Below are 23,481 nucleotides of genomic sequence, written 5' to 3'. Positions count from 1 at the left end.
GCCCCAATGTGCTCACAGGATGGCAGCAAATCAATCAATCAGCAAAACCAATTTTGTGTCAGGATGCATGCAATTTTTCCAAATGAAACTCCAAAATGCTATATTTCTTTTGAGAATATGGAGGTCTCAGGAGGAGGCAGTGTCACAAGATTGAGATTGCAGTCAGTGAACCTAAATTAATGTGGAAGTCACAATAGGAAATGTGGTCTGCATAGTCATGCTGTTGTGGTTGGTGGAATTCTCCCTGGGGGATGTTCATTTACCATTTTACCATTATAATAATAACTTTCAAATATTATAATAGAAACTTATGCAGATCAAGGTGCAATAGAATGCCTGTTTACTGACTTACACAGAGCATTTCAAAGTCTTTCAGCTAGTTACAAGTATATAGTTAACTTAGATACAAATATAGTAGTTTTTTTAACAAGCTCCTGTTGTTTAGGCAAACATGCAAGTAACTGGGCAAAAGCCACAGACCCCACAAAATGCCTCTTACGGTATAATCTGATTTAAACAAGCCTGTAGTAGGCTTGCTACTTTCTGGTACAAAGGTTTCTCCTTTTATCTTTTTGTTTTCCACTACATCCAATCCCCAGCAACGTTATGAAATAATGCTGCACAGTCAACAGGGACTTCTGCTTTAGCTGATGTCTCCGAGTTGCTGTCCGTATTTTGCACACACCACATAGCTTTGCTTCCTGTCTTGCCACTGGTTAACTAATGCAGTTGCACTGTTTGTATATAGTGCAACTGAAGGGAGTGCAAAAAGGACAGTGACCGGATTGTGCACCAGCCAGAACTCATGTTCCTTTCCCTTTTAGGAATAGAGCTCTTGTTGGAAAGTCAGCCGTTCTCCATACTTGTCTTTTTGATATTTTGGATTAAGGACTTGATGCCTGCTGCTGAAAAGGTATTGTCTGTTTTTACTTAAGTTAAAAACAACAACAACCAAACGGTTTCTCCACAAAATTTCAGGTTTAATATTTAAAGGCAGATCAATATTCCAATAAAGAAAGCAAACTCACCTCATTCAGCTGACCAGATATATTCGTTAAGTCATGCACTGTCATAAATGATCAAAAGCTGAAAGAATTAGAGAATTTTAAAGGCGGAAATTATGCCAATCATACCATATTATATCAAAAAAATATATTACAGTATAAATGTTTTTCTCTGTTTATGTAGGAATTCTCTTTCTTATGTAATCGTCTGCAGCATATACAGAATCTACAGTGGTGCAGACCAACCAAAAACAAGAATTCTGGAGGCATACGGATCAATGACCTTGGCCCTGTGGAGCTTAAAATAAATGTTGGTGCACTTCAGGAAGATAAAAAGTGATATTGCAGGAAGTGCATAAGAAAGCCATACATATTCTATTCCAATGAACCTGAACTTACAGAGTTTTTTGAAGGGTTTTAGAAAAGAGGGTAAAAGTGAGGATGGATACTCATATCTGTGTAGGAGCGTCATATTTACTGTAACAAAGTCATGAGTATGCCTGCTTAAAAAAAAAAAAAGGAAAACAGTAAACACATTTTTGAAAACGATGAGCAGCTCCTTTTTAAATTGTTGTATTTTCTCATCACAAGTTAATTTTGTTCAGCAACACCTGATAACCCAACTCTTTTTTTTCCCTGTATTGATTGGAATAGTAACTACTGTGTACCATTAGTCAGGACCAAGCAGGACACATGGTGTTTATTTTCTGCTGTACGAGATAATGCTGACCCAGCTAACTGCCCCTTATGTTGCAAGAGGTTAATGGGGGGGATTTTTTTTTTTTTTTGGTTAGGAATCACAGATAACTTCACCCAAATGCAGACAACACAATCAGTAGGTGCACTCAGAAAATGTCAATTAAGGTCATCTGTATGATGGGGAAAATTTAATCAAAGGCCCAAGGGAGCCCAAAGAAACATGAGTGAAACTACTCAACGAAAGACATATCTTGTTTGTTAGATCTGAACATTCCCAAAGTGGACACAACCATCTAATTTTTGGAAAGAACGCAAATAAATGTTTCAGAATTTCTCTATAAGCATTAGAAAGCAGCAGCATAACGCAACTTTCATTGACTAAATTAAACAAAATAATAGTTTCAATCTGGAGAACTATGATGTCTCAGTTACTGTTCTTTAAAATAAGCTTATAGACATGACGATTAGCAATAATCAACGACTGTATTTATGGTATTGTTGTAGGATTGTCAGCACAGTTAATGCTTGCTGCTGAATACCCACTGCCTGCTCAGGCATTGATCTGATTGGGCAAGCCACTTTTTTTTTTTTTTCAACCACACTCTCTGCACAATACTTGCCACAATGTCGTAATTGTTCTGTGCACCTCCATCAGTGCACATACTCCCTTAGCTTTGTGGTCTTTGTGTACCCACATTGATCATCTCCAAAAAAATCTACTTTAATTCCTTCAAGGCTTTAAAATGAAAGGTTTTTGTGTGACATTGACTTAGGGGGAATTGTACTTGTCTGCGTTTGTAACTTGGATGAAGATCAGACTACACTTTATCTAAAAGTAGCTGGTGTCATGATGGTTGGTGGCATGGCAAATAAACAAAACTAATGGGAAGAGAGAGCATTGAGCAGTTTGGTGCTCCTGTTATTATGTAAGGGATCTGGATCAGCATTCCTTGCTGCATGACAATAACAGCAAAAGTCGTTGTTGGTTTGTGAGTCATTGAAAGATGGGATTGATTACCCAGGATTAACGGTGGATGGTGGCGTAAACACAGATTTTAGAATGAGGCTAACAGTCTCTGGGGATCTTCCTCCTTGATAACTTTTTCACTGTTGCTTTCCCACTATAGTTTTGTACACGTTTTGTACATAATTTTGTTATTACGAAAGATGTGTCACCCAAGACTAAATCAATGCAACTTTTGCGTGTGACAGTTTTCAGACCAATGGGGCACGGTGGCGTCAACACATGGAAACTGTATGGAGAAATTACTGAAACATATTTTTCGGCCTGTGGGAACAAATTATTTTGATGGGGCTTCTTGTTGACAGCTAGACTTAGGATGTGCAATGAAGCAAATGCATTACAATGTATAGATGTATAAAACAAACGACACTTTCCCCTTTAACATGCCCATTTATCCTGGCAGATAAATAACACTGTGCTTCCAAGACATGGTCAGAGTACGGAGGCTATCTTCTTATATTGTTTTCTCTGGCCATTGATCATTCCCTCGTCTAAGTGTAATGTAAATTAATTCTCTGTGCGCCAAAGGCCACAAAATGCTGCCAACTCACCAGGAGTCACACTTACTTTACACTTCTACAGGCTAAGTGTGTGTGACCATGTGCATGTGAATTTAATTGTGTGTGTATTTTATTCTCCTGGCTCCTGCTAATCTCCTGACCCCAGATGGAAAACAGTGGGTGAACAGACTGTATTTCCTGCTTGATCCAATATTAATAGATCGGCATGCTTCTTTGCCCCACTCTTTGCAGGGCAAAAGCACAATGCTGCCTCTACATCCCCAGCCACTCTCTTTTATCTTGGCTCTCTGCCTGGTAACTGCTTATGTCGAATATGAGGCCTTATAAATGTCAGGGCATAAACAAGATGCACGTTCTGAGAGGAAAAATTAATTAACAGGGTAACCTGATCAGGTGTGAAGGACACAACTACAGATCTGCTACCATAAATCAATCTTCCATGACCAACCTCATTATGGGGAAGCTGCACTGGGAGTGTGGATGACAAAGAAAGTCTGTAATGTTTATTAACCACCTTTGTCGAACAGAGTACAAGTTTTTCATCTTTTCTAAACAAAGTTTCTATTGTTGATAGACAAAGTGGAATTAGAGGATGATCAGTGTATAAATCCCTCAGAGTCCTCACGTTCAGTTTACAATGAACTGTTTAGGGCCACCTCAAACAGGTAGAGACAACCGAATCCGAGCTTGACTGGACATGCATGACAGGAACATGAGTCGACAGCTTGTATTTTACATGCAGTGATTTACTGCAGAAGGCACGCACAGTGTGACCTTATTCTTCACTGACATAATATTTTAACAAGTTCCAAAAGACTTTATACATTTTCCATCATCATCATTAGCTACCACAAACATGGAGGGAGGGAGATGTTTTTCTGTGTTTGAATCTGTCTAGTGACAGGAGTATCAGTGTCCATGGCTTCAGTAGATTTATGGTTCTGTTGCAACATTATCTTGGATTAGTTGCTTGGATTCCTCAGTTTTATCCCCCAATTTTAAAAATCCAGTTTTTTCACTGTTCTTCATAGAGACAACCAGCTCTCGTGCCTGCCCGACAGTTTGTCACCGTTCTATGGTGAAGTGCAGCATTTCACATCCAAAACGTCAACTTCCCTGCAATATCGTGATGTTTTGGAAAAACACTTACATACTAAAACATATTGCCTAGTTTCTGGAAGCAATAAACCACAACGCTGTAACACAGTTACAGGCACTGGAACATTTTCACCCTGGGAGGAACCAATCATTAGGCAAATGGGCTTACTCCTGTAAAGGCAATCATACATTACTTGGGGGTACTTACAAATATTTCCAAAACCACCAAGGATTGCGCTCCACACTGTGTCCACATTACTGAAGTCTCTTTGACTTTGATTTAAGCAGGTATTGAACATGGAATAGCAGAGTAATTAAACGGGAAGGGCCGTCTGGATTTAAACGTTTATGTGCTTCTCAAAAAATAACGATATCAATATTTTGTTAATATTATTTACAACTGCTCTTTTGATCTCTGGCTTTGGGGTGGCAATGTGCCTCTCACCTGTGCAATCAATCACACACTAGTGCTGGCTGCAGCCAGATCAACACGTTATTGCATCTGAGCCAGGACTGTCATATCTAACTGCAGGATGTGTGTGTGTGTAAGTGGGTAAGCTAGGTGTATACTAGGTGTATAAATACAGGGAACAAATCGTGCTACAATGGGACGCAAACAGCTGACGGGCAGACAGCAGCACCACGTGAGGGGGGGCAGATGAAAAGGTGCATTGAGTGGGATACCGTAATTCAGAGATCCCTCATGTGACCGTCGGCGGCGGACTGTGTTGCTGCCTTCATCGTCGAGCTGCCGCTGCTGATGGTGATGATAGTGTGAGTGTGAGGACCGGGGGGAGGGCGTCTTCTCGGAGTTAAACCCGCTGAGACGGCGGTCCTGAGCCGACAGACCCGGCTGCTCTCACGGATCTCGTCAGGATGGCTTGGACTGAGCGGACCGCACGGCCGGCGTTGCGACCACTCCATTATTTAAACTAAGAGCGGTGTTGTCTCTCAGCCAATGACTCCTGGGGAAAGTAAAGGTAATGTCTACAAGCGCCTCAATTCACTGGAAATGGAAAATGTTGCTGTGTCGAGTGTTAGTCGGTAGAAATTGTGTGGGGTTTTCTTTCTTTTATTTATTTATTTTTTGGAGGGGGGGACGGGGGTTTGGGAAGGGGGCTAACTGTTGGTGGAGGATCCTTTCAGCATCAGGCAGATTTCCCTCAGCATTGTCCACTATTATTTACCCTACACGTTTGAACGTCTGGGGCCACTTATTTTGTGTTGTTTGCTGGTCTCCCTGAGCTCCAGTCTTGACACAGCGTGTGTTGTTTCAGTGGTGAAGGCCCGCCGACGGAGCTTTCCTGTCTGCCGACGTAGCGGTGTTAGCATGGCGTCTGGCTAACCCAAGCTAACATTCATTCCATATATCCCGCCGTGCTCCCCTACTTCGTTTATGTCTTGTGTTTGCAAATGTCCCGCCAGCCTTTGGCCAATTGTGTTGTGTCGTTTTAAGACGAAAGGGGGGCTGAAAGCAGGAGGGGGCCCGTGTTATCAGTGAGGGGCCATTGTATTGAGGACAAACAGCCGTGGCGTTGAGCTGCTTGGACCTTAAAGTTCCGTTATGTTTGTTTTGCTAACAAGCCCCAGCGCGTCGCTCACATCTCCGAGCAAACCGAGTGGAAATAAACACACAGTCGTGGCCTCGAGTCCGAGGCTTCGGCCACCGGGCATTAAAGATCAGTGTAATGGGATGTAAGAGCTTCTGCCCAAAACCCTAAAACAACCACGAAGTGCGCCTCACTTCGAAACAACCAGCCACTTCAATGCGTTTGTAGCGTGCTGTGGCCTTGTTCTTTCCCTCGCCCTTCAGTACGCTGCTCTTATGTCCCTGTACTGTCAGAGCTGCTGCAGAAGTGATGGGCAGATGAACTACGTGGTGATCGGAGTCACAGCAGCTTCACTGGCATAAGGTTACTTCATGTAAGATTAGCAGTGTTCTGTTCGTATTAAAGCCATAGAACTGCCGGTTAACACGTTGAATTTGATAAAACATAAATAATTTTACATCAGAGGAAATCTGCACAGTCTCTATAGAGCCTGTTAATATAAAAAAAATCTGTCATGTCATTATGTCGATACTTGTCATGCTTTTGCTTTACAGTAAGGGTGTGGTTTCCTGTGGAAAAAAACGTGATTACTGAAATATTTGGTAGTTATCAGTTGGTGTTGTATCAACTGTACAACAACAAAAAAGGATTACAACAGAGCATTAACGTCTTCAATTCTGCTTTAACAAGATTCCCCACAAAAATGAGAAAATGAATGAGAGCTGTCTCTCGATGCAATTTATTGCATCATTGGTTAGTTAGTTTTGTGTTTGCGCTGCTGACAGGTGAATTTTTCAGTGTGGACGTGTAAATGTGACATCCCTCTGCCCTCTTTTCACTTCAGGGGATGACCTGGATGGTGCCATGTGAATGACTGAATACCATGAAGCCCACACACAAGCTGCTGTTCGTCCTGTGCCCCATGCTGGTCCTTGGCTTTATTTACTACTCCTCTGGGAAGCTACATCTGCATGTGTGGGGCCAGAAGCCTCGTAAGTGACATTACTATTTTAACTGTAACAGTAATTCATGACCATCCGTCTGTTTTTATGAAGCAAGTCTATTTGACATCTGTCTCTGTTTTGCCGCTTGCCTTGCTGTGCTGACTGCCAGTTACTTGTATGTTCATTTCAGTGTGTAGTGTTGTTGTTGTTGTTGTTGTTGTTGTTGTTTTTTTTTTTCGTTTGTTTTTAGAAGAGAAGGGACTCTTCTAATGGATTGAGATTAAGCTCTATAATCCAATATGTTGATGCTGCAAGCTCTGGTTGCATCCTTGATCAAATGAGTTTTCTCTTCCATTTAACCAGACCATTTTCTTGTACACCCAGCATTGGATTCAGCTATTTCAAATGAGCATATGCATCAAGGATGTCTCACAGATCACAGAAAGCCCCACATAGACTACAAACCCAAGTGTGAATATGTTATACTTACTTTACGTTGCTGAGCGTGGTTATGACATACTTTTTTGCACAGGAAAATAGCTAATAGAGTCCAGCAGAGGGGGCTAAAAGATTTTGTTTAAAAGTGTTTTTTGTTTTTTTTGTTTTTTTTCCCTCCCCCCTTACATGTGCCTCCTACAGAGAGGATGTTCTGAGTAAACATTTTGAAGGAGCAACATTTGGCACAGAGAACACAAATATCACAGTTTTGATACAGACTGAGGGCCTAGCAAGGGGGACAATTTGGCAAGAATTCTGATTCTGAACTCGTTCTCTCGAGGGTAAAGCTTGGGTAATTTGTTGTCCTTGATATCCTAAAAGTTGTTGTTTTTTTAAATTTAAGTATTTAAAGTTTTTTAAATACTTTTTTACTTTTAACTGTATCTCATTTGGATTAGTGTTCTTGAATGCACCCACTCCTTATAGGTCTTTTTGACCCCTAAATGCTGCCTGTGTGAAGCAAAAATACATTGATATATAACACCGATCTGAAGTAGAAGAATAATTTTCTGGTTGATGGTATGATTCAGGATGAAAACAGAACTGGTGCTTTGTTGTAGGCTTATCAGTCTGCATGCCTCTGTCCTCAGTTTATATTTACCAGCATCTGTTTTGGCAGGAATATTTCTCACAAACCCTGTTCAGACCGTGAAATTACTCCTTAATATTTAAATTGTGGACAAATTTGGTCCTGCAAAATATCCACATTTGAGATGGGAGATATGTAAGAAAACAGAACCGTCTCCTCTGGTGACACTTGTTGCGCCCTTGTGCAAGCACTCCTTTTCTGTCTGACCCAGTGTTCTGTTATGTCTCAACATGAGACTTTACTGTAAGAGAGATGTGTGCCAAAAGACCCAAACAAATGTTGATGTCTGAAAAAGCCATTGAGCCAGCACAGAAACAATTTAAAAATGTATTTCATAAGCAATGTGTACTAATTTGCTCACTTTCAGGTTATCTATGCATTACAACTACAAAAACATTATTATATATTGTGACATTACTTGCCTTAACCCACCCATCCCTTTTCTGGGCATAGGCAACGTCCTGTCAAACTTTAGGATTTCAGAATCTAATCACTTGCACTGGACTTGCATTGTCTCACAATTTTGTGTGTGCGCGTGTGCACAGGCCAAAGGTTTGGACACACTTTCCTATTCATTTGCAATAGAAGGTGTGTGGATAGATAGACTATGTTTTGTTTTGTTGTTTTTTTTTTTGTTTGTTTATTTTACAAAATTTGCATTAACTAGCCTTTTTGTGTATTTGACTGATCAATGATAAATAAATTACCTTGACTGTGGTTCACAGAATTCCCCCCTCCCATGACAATGCTCTAGTTTTCTCTTGCTGTTTTTACATTAGGTCAGCATTAATATAAGTTCAAGTCAGAGAAGTGAAAGGCTTTCAACTTTGTCCTGTCACCTGCACTCGCTTGAAATGATATGCAATCTGTTTATTTTTATAACTGCACAATGTTGTTTGATGTGAAGAGAGTGGAAAGAGTGTAGTTTATTTTTTGTCATGGTTCAGAAAAGGAGAGGCGCTTTGATTGCATCGAGAAATATTGGCTTTCTGCAGCACTGTGGTGCCAGATGTTTGGCTTAAAGAGGGTCAAAGGGGGAAGATGAGCATGTGGACTGTCTCTCCTGCCTGCCTCACTGGCCAGCCAAGCTACATTGTCTCACTGAGAGGATCAAATGTAGATAATCTCTCCATCATTCTTGATTTTAAAGTGCTAGAAGCTGGGTTACAGCTTTCTCATTACATACATCAGTGACACTTATTATGCTGTCCCTTGTTGTTTCCTAGCTTGGCATTATGGCATTAGTGTGTGCTTATTTGTTTGAATCTTTGTGTTAAACAGAATACACACTGAAAGATCAGTGTACCTACTGTTGAATGACAAACTGTATTGACGCAGAAACAGAGCCTTTCTGATCTAGTACAGTTTTTGTTTTTTGTTTTGTTTTTTTTTATAACATGTCCTTGCCTTGACAAGCTGGCTTCTTGCACAAAGTGTTGTGGGCTTCATTTAACCAGTCACACTATTGATCCACCAGATGGTCACATATGGAGAGGGTTTGTGCTCTGTCCTGCTCTTCTTATCAATTCCAGTTATATTATTAATCCAAACTTACGTAAGTGATGGTTCCAGTCACTGATCAGATCATTATGGAATTCTGTAGATATTTTTATTTATTTATTATTTTTTTTTGGTGAGAATCAGAATTCCCTGTGCCCACTTCTCTCACTCTTTCTCTCCCTCTCTATTCTGACTTTGCCATGATATCCCAGAAAATCAGCTTCACAGCTAGCTCATGTGACAATTGTGAGCTCAAGCAGTTGTTTGAAAGAAAACCAACTCAACTTTACCTGTGTCCCATCAGCATTAACATCTTCTTTTTTCTGCTCAGTGTAATTAGTTGTTTTCATCTTTGCAGAAAATCTCTTGGTTAACACAGAGATTGATTTGACTGAAAAACAAGGGTTTGTTACCTTTTTTGACTCATGTCTTTAGTAGGTTTTCATTTTCAGTCTCATTTAGCTCTGAAACTACCATTGAAAAGAAAAAGTTTTTGTTTTTTTTATGCGACTTGTGTACTTCTGAAAACAGGAAGTCTCTGTATAATTTTCTATTGTGAGTGACAATATATTCAATTACCATAGAGCAAATGTTTTTGATCAGCTATTATGTTTGGAGATAATTTAGAAAGTCTTAAACAGTGCAGCATTGTAGGAATGACCGCTAAGCATTAATGAGGTGCTATGTTGGTGATGTGTGACAACAGAAAGACATCTGTCAGAACAACTATGCAGCGTTGAGGGATTCAGTAGAGTTATACTTTTGCCATTTTGAATCAAGTCTTTGGAACTTTCATCCCATTATCGTAACTATGATAAATAAGCCTTCAAAAGATCTTGCCCCTGTTATTTCAGTACTTCTTCAGCAGTGAGATCGACAGCTGCTCAAAGTGCTCTAAATATTCATGGCCCCAGATTGGTTTTCAACATGGGATTTCCTTCTCTTGTCTCAGAGCTGTGGTGAAACCCATATAAAGAGTCAACAAAAGCAGTTTTAGGTTTACTAATTGGGCAATGTGATCTACCAGAAGGCCTCTCGTAGGAAGGCTGTATGGTGCTTGCAGACTGTGAGAAAACACTTTGGTACAGCAATGAGCATTTGCAGAATTTATGCTTGTCTCTTTATCTAGAGTAGTTGTCTTAGTCTGAACACAATGAAAACTTAAAATATGTTCAGATATTATGAATTTTGGTTTGCTTTTGTCTCTGTGCGCTGTTGTTTGTGTGCATCTGTACATGTGTGCAGCCACTATCTATGTTTTGCTGAAACTGATTTTTGGAAAACATCTTTCTAAAATATTACAAGCACTTTGCACTTGTGAAACAGTTTTATAATTAATAGCTGACGCAGTGATGATGGTCTTACTTCAGCCTCTCAACCCCCTTTTGTTTACAGAGATTGATGCAGAAGAGACAACTGTAGTCCTGACTAAAGGTGCTGAAGTGAAAAGAATTGCAGGTAGAGGCAAAGAGACCCTGCCTTTACACTGGGTGACTATGGTGAAGCGGGTAATTTTAAACTGGGGTGTAGAGTTTTTCTCTGTGGAATTTAAATGTCTGCTAATTAAAAAAAATGAAAGCTTTCCATTTTTACCACTTTCTCATACTTATCATCGTGTTTAGGTTGTATGTTTTAATATCAAAGGTTGGCAACCATTCACTCATTCAGTCCGATATAATCGCAAAGGAGGTTTTCTGCAGTTAATTTTCCGCTTCATTGGGCTATTCATCTTTGAATAACAATTTAAACACAAAATTATAATTCAACCTACTGGGATTAAAGCTACTAACCTCCTCCTCCTCTTCTCACTCTCAAATGTCCGACGTTTGCAGCTGGGTATATTAGTCCAGTGCAGCCATTAACAGTGCCCTCCAACGTTGCTGACTGACCCTCTTGTTTTTCAGAGGTGGAACCAGACATCAGCGTGGGACGAATAGTAGGCTCAGGTACATCTGAAGCCCAACCAATCTAACCCGTCCACATCTCTGGCCCTTTTAACACGTGGCATTAATGTGCCTCAGATGATCCGATCACAAGTGGTCAGCTCTGGTCACATCAGTCCAAACCTGGCATTAGAAAGGGTCTCAAAAGGACCACTTGTGATCAGATTTCAGTTCCCCTGCTGAATTTGCAAATGAACTCATGCATATGTCTTATAATATTGTTTTGGTAAGCAACAATGCACTGCCTACATCTGCCTTGCTTAGTTTGCTAAAAGAATGGGCCAGGCCATTTTGAAAATGATCTAACTGATGAGATATCAGTGTATCCTCGATGCATCTTGGGTGCATTCACACCTGTATTTGGGGCTGCCCACTTGTGTCTGGATCACCCAAGATGCATGTCAATACCTGATGATAGGATTGGTGGAAATTACAGATCAGCTTAAAACCCTGCAATACTACAGCAGCATTTGGAGTAATCTGCTCTATCAACCAAATGTATTACTATCAGAATTAGTTTTCAAAGAACATTCATAAAGTAGAGAAGTTGAAAAATGGCCCCACATTTGCTGTTACGACTTCCCTAATGAAGCTGCAGTGTGATACAACACTGCCCTCTGTTGTTTCATTTGGATAACAAGTTGTTTGCAAATGCAGCAGCCTGCAGGAGTTTCAGCGCCCAATACTGAATTTCTAGAAACCACCGTTTGTCTTACTGCTAAGATCCTTGCATCTATAATTTCTCCCAAGCTTTGTCCTTCGATTCACCCTTGGCTGCCTTATGCTTCTCAACAGAAACATAATGCACACGCGCACACACAATCATTTTGGCTGCTTTAGCAAAGTCGCCCCATCCTCCAAGGCACTGCTTGGATTCAGCCTTAACAAGCCGTCACGCATTCCCATCTTTCTCCTCCAGCTTCTCTGTGAAGACAAGATCCGCAACCACAGCAGTAATACTGTACTTGTTTTACTTTCAACTAATGCTCATGTTAAAGTTAGTCATACAAATGCAATTATAGCAATTTGGAGACAGAAGTTAATTTAATATGTCAACTGCTTTGATAGGCCCTGGAATTAAACTGCAGTAGATGTCTAAATTAAATAATTCATAATAAAGTTCTCATGTCACCATGACTATTTTTCTCCCTATTTTCTGTGCTTCTCTGTCTTCTACCTCAACACTTCATCCGGCACCTATCGGCTGACCCTTTGGTTGTCCATAGGTGATCTCTTAACTTCTTTTCTAACTTTATTTTAAATTCAACAGATTTATTTGGCTGGCTTCTTCTTAACCTCGCTTGAATTGTTTGTCACATGTTCTAATGCTTTTACTTTTACATTTGCCATTTGGTTTCTCTTTGAAAGTTTTGCCAGTTTAACTACAGCTGATGGGCTGATAGTTGAAATTATGTAGACTGGATGACCCGTGCTCATGATCCAGCTCTATAAAGTGTCCACCACAAAGGTGCCATTTTGTACAATCTAAGTGCTTTGCAGATTTATGTGGTAACAATTTATTTCTGTCTTTTCTAGTGTATGATAAGCAGGGCTTTCTGCTGCAGTTGGACACAAAACTGTGAGTACATTTCTTTCTCATAAATAGTGCTGTAATTTAATTGAGGACATCGAGCAGGTTTTCCATTTTGTGTTTCATGGGATATTTGTTACTTGTTATTAAATAAGCTGAACTCCCAGGTAGACTTGAATTCCCACTAGTTTAGCTATGTTTTACTGCTTGTTCCAGTGAATACTGTCACACAGATTCTAGTTGATAAATGGGGAAACATGACACGTGAAATTGTAAACCTTCAGCCAATAAATCTCACTTGATGGTTTTTTGTTGTTGTTTTTTTTTTTTTTTAAATAAACACATACCTTCTCATTAGAGTGGTAGTGGGTCGAGTAACACATTCAGAAATTTGTGTGACTGGAAATGTAGTCTGTGTCTTAGCTTTTGCTCTACAGCAGCTGTGGTTTGTCGGGGCGCGAACAAGCTACTTTTAGTCATTATGAAACTGTCATTGTGTCAGCGTGTCAATTGATATGTGTGTAATTCCCTGATTTGGTTTGACACTCGTGCTCTAAACTGAAATGATAAGACCTTTTCTCTACACCCCCCACTCCACTATTACTACATAGGCAATAATCATATGCTGCCATCATCACCCCAGCTCTCACAGGGCATGTCAGTCCACACTCTTCAGACACACTATAAGCACTGCGTCAGCACACACTTTATGGTGGTTTTCACATGGGTTAGGTTTATCTACAGCATCTTACTTTCTACAGTGTCATTAACTATAGTAGTAGAGCACATGCACACAATAGTGCAATTTATCTTAAAGCCAGTAATTAGTTTTCAGACTCGTTATTTATTCCCACTGGTAGACTACCCACTAGAAAAGTGCAGCACAGATTTCTTTCTTAGCAATCACTTCCCAGTGGTACTTGAAACTGGCTATCAGTTGTCTGCAAGGCAACAGCATTGTAGCTGTATTGAAATGTATTCTGTAAACATGAGAGCTTCAAATTGAACACAAGCAGGCCACAGTTCAACCTCTTCTCCAGATTTTGGGCCTCACATAGTGCTAAGACATGGGTCTCTCATCCCTCTCCTTGTTTATTTGAACTAGATTCATGGCATTCATCAGGTTATTAATGATTGTGCTAGTAATCGAGAGGTTCTAGTTTTACTTTGCCTGTGTGATTATTTGAACAAGCCCTCTCTGCATTGTCTTGCCACACACAAAGGTGATTTTCTGAGCTGTTGCTGAGTTCTCTCAACTTCCTAAGTAACCCGTTTCCCCATCTTTCAAGCAGCTTGTTTGACAAGCTCAGCTTTGAGGCTATGAAATGTGTCAGTATAATTGATATGAAGTAAATCATGATGTCTCTTCCTCTGTTTTGTTAATGTATAGTCCATTGGACTTGGCATACAAGTATGGCAACCTCAGCGAAGGAGTGTGCAAGCCAGGATATGCTGCAGCCAAGATGACAACCATCTACCCTAAGTAAGCAGGACTGGCTTTTCTTAAACCCATACTTTCAGATCAACAGGGTGGAAATGCATTGGTGTCCTCAAGTGTACTTTATCTAAACTTGTAGGCAGGTCTTTACATGTACAATCGAGAACTTCAGAAACACATAATTTTAATTGGAAGTCAGGACAAGAGAAGTTAAAACTTTTACTCAAACATACCAAGATGCATTATGTCACTTCTCAAGCCCACTTGGCCTTAAGGGGTTTTGGTTCAGAAACAGAGAAGCCACCACATTCCTATACAATCTCCCCCACTTTCAAACATGTTTCTATCATCTTCTCCCCCACCACAAATATTCAGCTGTGTCCTTGTGATCCCCCCATCATACAAAAGAACCTTTGTCACCCGAGTACAAGGTCGCTTTCCCCTACCATATCCTAGAGCCTTAGAGGCGACACTAGCCGACTTCCTGTCCTGACTCATAACAGAACTTCCTGGTACCCAGCCCACACTGTCCACACAATCCACCATGGCCTTTCTGATGGCTCTTTTGATTTTTCTTTGCGCCTATATTGGGCACCCATCTAAGTTCAATCTATAGTACGTTGTTCCATTAGCATTCTTTGAGCTAAGCTAATAGTAGGACAGTTTTCCACATTGCTGGTTAATAGCCAGTAGTTATTCAATAAAATTTTTACTTGTAGCAAATTTGCTAACTTCGTTTCCAAGTACAAAAACAGTTTTGTTGCCTGAAGATATACAGCTCAGATGAGAACATCTAACAATTTCCAATATGCCTCAACTTTAATTTACAAATGTGTGTATGTATTGAATTACTTGGCTGCCTGTACACTTTCCTGCACACAGACATCATCTACACTGTTGGCTGTAAATTGCAGCACTGCTGTAGTTTTATGGAAGTGCCCTCTGCTTAGCTGAATGGCTATGTGTTAACAATGTCCTCCCTCTTAATGACTTCCTCTTATCGGCCGCACGTGTCGGATCAAAGTTCTGTACAACATAGACCCCCCGACTGGGAGCCCTGTGATTACTACCACCTTCAACCCAGTCACATATAGGTCAATGAGCACAATTAATGCAGCGATTTGTGTAAGTTTGTGCACATGCATGTGTTTAAGTATGAATGTGTGGTTGAATGTACACAATATGCAGTGCATTTTTGATTTATTGTGTCCTGTGAAAGGAAGTGAGCAAACTGAAGTCTTGTTTTTTTTTATCGCAGCCTAGTTTGTATATTTACAATGCAAAAACAAATCAATTAAAGTGTTCTTGTTAGCATTTTGTATAAATAAGAGTGTCATACAGTTCAGATGTTAGAGAAAACCTACTTAACCCAGAGGCCTGTGGCTCTCCCTCTAATCATCTCGTGCTTCCTCCATGTTTGTCTTCTCCAGAGCCCCTTGCCCTTGCAGAATCCAATTTATTTTCCACACCTCCCCTCCCATCTGCTTTACCCAAAACTGTTTGCGTTGGAGCCCTAAATCAAGTGTTGGCAGTGAACTTGAAGCAGCACGGTTATGAAAATATTGCTAGTGAGAGATGGACCAGCAAAGGAAGCCAGCACAATGTGTCCCTGCCTGTTGGCTGTTTTGGGAGCCCCCACTTTTAATTTAACAACAGGCAGCCCCTTGCTCCTCTGCTTTGTCAGGATGTCCCTGAGTGACTGTTGGTCAGAGTTCAGTGACTTGCAGTGATCCTGTGTTATTTATAGCCCTTTATGGCCTCAAACGTCTTTGGTTTAATGAGTCTCCATTTGTTTTGGCAGGACAGAAGTCTGTTAGTGTGTGAACGCCTGTCAGGTGATGTGAGAAGGCGAGAGAGCCATACATAACTATCTTTCTTCCTGAGTCTTATGCTTTAAAGTTGGAGGATAATGAGGGTATCAAAGACCGATTAGGGCGCTTAGAAGAGGTTGAAGCTATCCGGAAGGCCTCCCAATAATTTCAGCCATGTTTGGTCATTGTTCCTCAGAGCACCACATATTTCTTGTGAGCCCATAGCCATGTTATGGTAACAAGTCATCCCAGATTCCTGCTGAGGAAAGAAGTGAGGACATGCAAGTACAACCAGACTCCTGTGTTTCTAAGTGTAAATGGCTTTTTTAGTTAGTGAAGTCTGTCAGCTGTTGTACCCATAATTTATGCATGGCAGGAGAGAGCATACATTTGTGTGTCCGTGTATGAGTAAGGCAGCCAACCATTAGCCCCCCAACAAAATGCAGGATTTATGTTGCTGGTGATCTGGTTCCAGTTAATGAGACATACAACTGTCCTTCTGTCATTAAGAAAAAATATACACCAGCTTTATAGATTTTTTTTTTTTTTCCCCCTTCCAAAGCCCCCAGCCTTTTCCTTTCTGTCCTGTACGTTCATGTTAATGTCACAAAAGAGACAACTGTCTCCTCTGGTGTCCCCCCAGCTTGACAGAAGGTCATAAAAACACACATCCATCCTGAAGCCACACTTGCACAAGTGGCACGTAGCCCAGCACTTGGGTCGCAGGCGTGACTAAGAGGAAATGGCTTCTTTGATTTTAGTGCTGCAATTAATCAAAGAGGGACACACTCGCACACACTCATGCTTCTACAGACACACAGGATGAGGAAGAGGCGATGCTGGAAGTAGCAGTTCATGGGTCAGTAAAAACATTGTAGAGAGGTATATTTTCGAATATCAGACTTGTTTTTTTTTTTAATGGGGAATGATGACTGCCTCTGGGCTTAAGTATTTAAAACTGTGATCTCTGTCATGGGCAAACAGGCATTTAATATGTTAAACTGTGGTCTCTGAGAAGGTTCTTGTTAAGTAACAACTTCCTCCATGCTAATTCAGTTTGTAAAAACACTATTGCCACAAAATATTTAAGGAAAAGCCTTCTGGATTGAGTATGTTGTCTTGGCAGATTTATCAAAACTATGTGTCAGCTATGATTTAGACTTGGGTGGAGAGGTGATGGGTAATGCACTGCAGCTGTCTTCTGTCTCTCTCCCTGCCCATTGCATTAGCTTGTGCCACCGACTCAGATTGGAGCTACCTCGCTAATATGTATGGTGGTATTTGAACGCATTAGCTTGGCACAGGAGGTATGATGTCTTTAGATTAATTACAGTCAAAAAATTTTTTTTTCGTCACTTAGTAGCTTACATTTTGCCCAGGACATTAGCATCATGATCACAGGGGGACCCAGAGAAAATGTGTGACAGGGGAAATGCACAACAAAATGAACAGATGTTGATGCCCTAAAGCACGGGCGTCAAACTCGGACTCGTGGGACCAAACTTGCCCTCTTTATAATTATATTTGGCCCGCGAGATCATACCAAATATGTTTTAGAGCTGACCCGCCAGTATATAGCGCATACACCATAAATACTACAAATCCCAGAATGCTTTGCATTGGCGCATCAGCTGAGACTGCCAAGCACCCCCTCCCTTTCTGTTTACAATCTTCAGCATCCATTCTACCAGGCACATTGGACAGACTTGTCTCACCCGCCGTGTTGCCTAGTGCAGTTTGCTGAAAAACTCTGCATACTCAGCGGTGATTTGCCAACTTTGAAGCCCAGAAACGCAGATTTTGACTGCCCAGTAATCCGTTTGCAGTTGACGTGGAAAGTGCACCAGCCACCCTCAAAACGGAGCTTATTGAACTCCAGTGTAGTGACATGCTCAAGTCAAAGTGTGAGTCTGTGGGTGCTGCAGTTTCCATGTTTCCTCCGACACACTGCCCCAACTCTGTGCCCAAGCTGCTCAAATGCTCTCTATGTTCGGCAGCACATGTCTATGTGAGCAACTGTCCTCTTTGATGACGATGGAGTCGTCTAAATGATGAACCTGAGGATTTCCTCAGCTCAGATCCTGACCCCAGACAGTGATGCACTTGCATCTAAGAAGAGATGTCAGTTATCAGGCTCGAACCCATCTGTATCAGAGTAAATCAGGGCCAACTGAGCTTGAATGAATGTTGTCTTAATGCACTTTTTCTATTCCAAGGCATGAGCGGTTAATAGTTGAATTTTCATTGAAAGAAATTATTATTTTTGGCTGTTGTTTTTTTTTTTTTTTTTTTTAAAGTTTTACATTAAATAGGAATGTGAAAGGACCCCGATACAGAGACATAATAAACAAATATGACTTTTCATTTCAAATTTAATTGTTGATGTGTTAATATTAATCTTTGGTTCCAGATTCAATGTTTACACAAAACTGAAGTTGTTTCCATATGAAACGGTTCAACATTACATATCTGGACAGAAGGGGAAAGATGCACTATTGCATTTCATTTGTCAATAAATATTGAGTTTGGCCTGTGACTTTGTCCCAGTTCTTAACTTTGGCCCGCTATGAATTTGACTTTGATACCCCTACTCTAAAGGGTTAATCAAGTAATGTCATGATAGCATGATGCATTTCTTCCATTTTGTTTCTCTGCTGATGAAAGTTCTTTCTCTCTTTTCTGTCCATATCTTCTTTCCGTTGTAGGTTCATAAAACCAGCGCCCATGTTTCTTGATCGGAACTTCAAACGTCTAGCAAAAGTCAGCAATTACTTGCCTCCATTTGGTTTTAAAACGCAAGGTAAGAAATATTTATTACACTCCATTAATGATTGAAACTGAACGTAACCGAAATCAAGGCTGGCATCACAACCAAAGCAATGTTTAAAAAAAAAAAAAAAAAAAAAAAAAAAAAAAACAATTCAAAGCTGAGAATGAATGAATAAATAAATAAATAAATATATATATTGATGGCTTTTTCTTTCTTATGGTTCAGCTGTGGAGAGTTAAAAAAGTTCCTCAATCTTGCACTTTTCATCATTTGTCATTGTTCCAAGGTTGGTGTTTTTGGCAGAATACCTTCTCCGTCAGGCTTGTTACTGTGTCCTGTTCTTAGTTAAGATGTGGTGAGAGGGCTAATTCATCACTGCACATTTAGTCACAAAATTTCTCCAAACGTGTTATCATGAAATAATAACACACAATTTTTTTTACTGTCTTTTGTTAAAAGCAGTAACCAAACTCATGTTTTTCAGTCTTCAATCAATAATTGTCTGACTCTTGATTGCAGAAATTGTAGCACTGTGAGAAATCAAAATAACATCATATTTTAGTTTTTTGAAATGCGCTGTACTCAAAAACCCACTTCTCAAAAATTGTCATTCCTTGTGCAACATTCTAGGATTTTTTATTATTATTATTTTTTTTAAATCACGTCACTACCTTTGTTTTAACCACGCTGTGGTACAATAACAGCCATACTACTACTGTACCATGCCCATCCATCAATTATATCAATATTAATTTACTTGGAATCCATTCACTCGCTCCAGTGTTTGATATCATAACCTTTTTAAGTGATTAAGTCTTCATTTTCTAGGAAACTGTTCATGTTTCCCCACAATGAGTTTGTTCTATGATCTTCACACACAGATATCAAATCAGCACATAATATCATGGGAAGTGAAGAGATAACATTAACCTGACTTCAGTGACATGCTCTATCACATATTTTCCAGTAATTAGAAGCAAAAAGAACCATGAGTGTTACCTTTGTGCTTTGGCAAGTTCTACGCTGTCATTCACTGTAGTGCGCATGCACAAGCACGCACACACACAGCCTAAATCATTATCAAAAGAGCTCTCCCTGTGTGAGTGTCACACCTGGTTTCTGTTTTTTCCATGGGCTGAGACAGTAGAGGGGTTTCCCTTTTAGTGGTACCCATGTGGAGAGATGATACGTGTGGATCTTGAATAGAGCTCCACAAAGGGTTCCAAATTGGGAACATGGAGAGGTGGTGGTGGCGGCGGGTGGGAGTTTTATTTTTACTTTTTCTTCTGCCAGGAGGTATCTTTTGGCACATTTCAACCATAGCCTGAGAACAGTAAAGCTGTGATGATTCAGTCTCAGAGAAAAGCTGCTTTCAGAATGCCAGTCAGACACTGAATGCGTGTTACTCAGTATATTTAGTTTTAATTGTGAAATAGTGCACTGCATATGAAATGTTATTCTTTGACGGTAAATTCATTATGAGGTTCAAAGTGAACTTACTGAAGTTATAAGCACAGTGTTTGCTTAAAAAGCAATTTTTCAAACTCAGTTTTCTTAGGTACATTTTGACAAATGTATAAAGTTGAGATACAATTTTGCGCTTATATCACCACTTATAACTTGTTTAGTTGTATTTGCAGCTGTTATTTAGCCTCTTTTTCTTCCATTTGTAATGGACAGTACTCACAGTAATGTCCATTATCTTACCACCTACAGTAGTTTCTACAGGCACAAACTGCTGAGGAAAAAAGTTTAGAGTAGAGTTGGCTCAACTGCTTAGTTTAACGTCTCTAAGCAGGTCACTGCCTGTCTTCAGGTCCAGAGAAACAGTTGTTTGTAACACCAGGAAGCTGTGTGTAGTATCAAAGTATCCCTCAGTTTGGTATACACAAGATTATGGAAGTTTATGTGTGCAAAAGCTGATGTTGACTGTTAAAATAATCACAACACCAGCATTGTATGATCCACCCAGGTCTGCACAGGGCTTTGAAAATGTGCAAAGTTGTGCTGCTATTTAAAAATACTGATGGAATGCATTGACTACCCATATGGGCCAAAAGCACATTTACTTGTAAGAGGCCTTGATGAAAGATGTCATAATAGGGGCTAGTGATCAATTAGTCGGGCTGGATGTTTAGCACCATTTGTGCAGGTTGGTGCAATTCAAATGCAAAGAATGCAAAGAATTAAATAGTTACACAGTATAGTTACACAGTATAGTGAATGACCCAAAAAAAAAAAAAAAAGAATATGAAAAAAAAAAAAAAAAAATATATATATATATATATATATATATAGTAAATAAAAACTCAAAAGTAGCTAAGTTAGGCGGAAGTGCAATCTGTGGAATCTTGTGCCTCTTAAGCATTGGTGACCTCCTCATTATCAGATATCAGAATCACCTTTATTGTTGTTTTTTGAGATTTGAGTGCAACTCCAAAGGTGCTTTTACGAGTTAGAAATAAGAAATGTATGTAAAAGATAAATAATCAAAAATATATACACAATTAAATAGGATTTGATAAAGTGATAAATGATTGCTGCCTGCCGTACATTGGGATGTTTTCATTCTCAGGATAGCCATTAAATGAAGACGCAGAAGCAGTTATGCAACTTAACTGTTAGTTAAGATGAAACATGATACACTACAGATTTACAGTCCATGCACAGCAGTCTTTATAATGTAGAAGCCCTCATACTGCTGTCAAATTATAATTTAGCTTTAGCTTTTTCACCATGACATTAGAATGTTGAGTATAAAGCCTATAAACCTTCAGTGAAAGGCTAACAAATACCACTCTCTCATGACACAAGTCTTTATATTGTTTAGGCTACACTCTTCTCATCAATGTCTCTGTGTTTATGTGTCATGCAACGCTCCTGCTATTCCTCTATGTTGTCAGTAAAGATTTTTGTCATTTCGAGAGTCTCATGTTGGACTAAGGTCTGAACCTACAGCCATTTGTCTCTGGCTCTAACACAAGACATACTTTGTTGAAATGTTTACCCTGTGTACTTATAACAATTAGCTTCCATTTTGTTCTCTGGAAGAGTCTACTGCCCATTGTGATTTTTCACTTTTCACCCGCTTGGATCCAGGTGTGGTCCTCGGGCTTGTTTATGCTGCTCAGGGTGATGCTTGACGCCAGACATCGACACCACATCCAAACAATGGGCTGTTTCTCTGCTCGCCTCTCTTCAGCAGGTTAATCATTAGGATCGTTAGCTTGGGTGAATGGGGCTGTAATATGTCTTACAAACTGCTTAGAGGCCCCAATCTAAACTCTCTTCTTCGTGCTCTTCCCTTCACTCTCACTTTTTGCCATTTCTCTTGGTCTCCCCATTGCAGACTGTGCTATATGGCGATTATATTACATTAACAAGAAAGGGTCATAAAAATTCCACTCATTTTTCAACAATGTGTTTTCATGTGGGATGCAGATAAAGGAGAGCTAATCCAAGTATTGTGATAATATAAACTGTCATCCTTTTATGGTGCATCTGCATTATTATAAATGTTCTGTCACTAAAGCTTGTAACTGTAATGGAATCTGCACATTTGGATGTTGTGAAGTCCAAGTACGAGAGGTCTAAAAATGGTCAAGAGGAAAGAGAAATAATTGTAATATCTAATATTGGAAGCATGACTATAACACAATGCCCTGCAGAACATGGCAGGCATGCATGCTATGCCTAAACATCCTCATTTCTTGCCCTACGATCAGAGGGGAGCTGGCCATGCAGGAGTACAAGCTCAACATCGCCCACTTATCCAGGAGAATGTGCTTGTTTGAAAACAGCATTCCTCTCTGAGTGCTTTTATGGGAGAGTTTCTACATACACACGCATACCATCCTGAACCCTGTATGTTTCTTTCACATTCACTCCTGAGTCGTCTCCCATCACTACTTTTCCTTTGGGTTGATTGGTCACTCCTTATCTGTGACAGAATTAATGAGATGGGGAACTTCTCCAACTGTCGTAAGACCACCTAAATTGCTGTATCTCTACTGGTGTGATGGAGCTTTCATCAGTTTAAACATCTACTGATGGAACAGGTCCCTCAGTCTTGAGTTTTCAAATGTATAATTTTCCCTGTTAGAGAACATCTTATCTGTGACATTACTGCGCCACATTCTGCCATACAGAGTGAGCACTAAATATGACTCACCCTGAGTATAACAATACATTCTGATGGTAATATTTTGGATGTAGGGAAGCCAGCACTAGTCACATGAAGCTTTTGCCAAAGAAGCAGTTATCCACCACTGTGTTTATAAGTAATCCCTTCTGGTGAATACGATCAAAAATATAACTTCTTACCATAGCATATCGTGTAGGTTTAACAATATGCTGAAGTAAGGAGCAATTTTTTGATATTGTTTGCAGCCATGTAGTGTAGGTGGAAACCTACTATAACCTTAATTCTCCTTTTAATGGTGGTTGCCTCTTTTTCTTGACAGAAAGAATCATTGACAGCATTTTAACTGCCACCAAAAATTATGGACTGGGAGAAGAGCTAGACAGGTAATTACCACTACTCACCTCCATCTTCAAGAGC

The 23,481-nt window shown here is 40.0% G+C and overlaps 1 protein-coding gene across 4 annotated transcripts in view; it reads left to right on the top strand.

The window, feature by feature from the left end:
* The first annotated feature begins 779 nt into the window (after positions 1-779).
* st3gal3b (ST3 beta-galactoside alpha-2,3-sialyltransferase 3b) overlaps positions 780-23,481 on the top strand; it is a 40,420-nt gene continuing 17,718 nt past the window's right edge. The window contains exons 1-8 of one of the 4 annotated variants that reach the window (XM_029524192.1): positions 780-913; positions 6,741-6,888; positions 10,823-10,885; positions 11,332-11,373; positions 12,907-12,949; positions 14,292-14,384; positions 18,856-18,950; positions 23,384-23,447. In XM_029524192.1, coding sequence (XP_029380052.1) covers positions 6,780-6,888; positions 10,823-10,885; positions 11,332-11,373; positions 12,907-12,949; positions 14,292-14,384; positions 18,856-18,950; positions 23,384-23,447 — 509 coding nt within the window. In that variant the 5' untranslated portion in view covers positions 780-913; positions 6,741-6,779. Of the gene's footprint in view, positions 914-4,879; positions 5,327-6,740; positions 6,889-10,822; positions 10,886-11,331; positions 11,374-12,906; positions 12,950-14,291; positions 14,385-18,855; positions 18,951-23,383; positions 23,448-23,481 lie in introns of those variants that run through there. The other 3 variants (XM_029524191.1, XM_029524193.1, XM_029524194.1) reach the window with 3 other exon arrangements.

This window comes from Echeneis naucrates, chromosome 17, assembly GCF_900963305.1.
Source record: "Echeneis naucrates chromosome 17, fEcheNa1.1, whole genome shotgun sequence".
Classification (NCBI taxonomy): domain Eukaryota; kingdom Metazoa; phylum Chordata; class Actinopteri; order Carangiformes; family Echeneidae; genus Echeneis; species Echeneis naucrates.
Note: the sequence above shows the minus strand (reverse complement) of the source record. Positions and strands in the feature narration are given on the sequence as shown.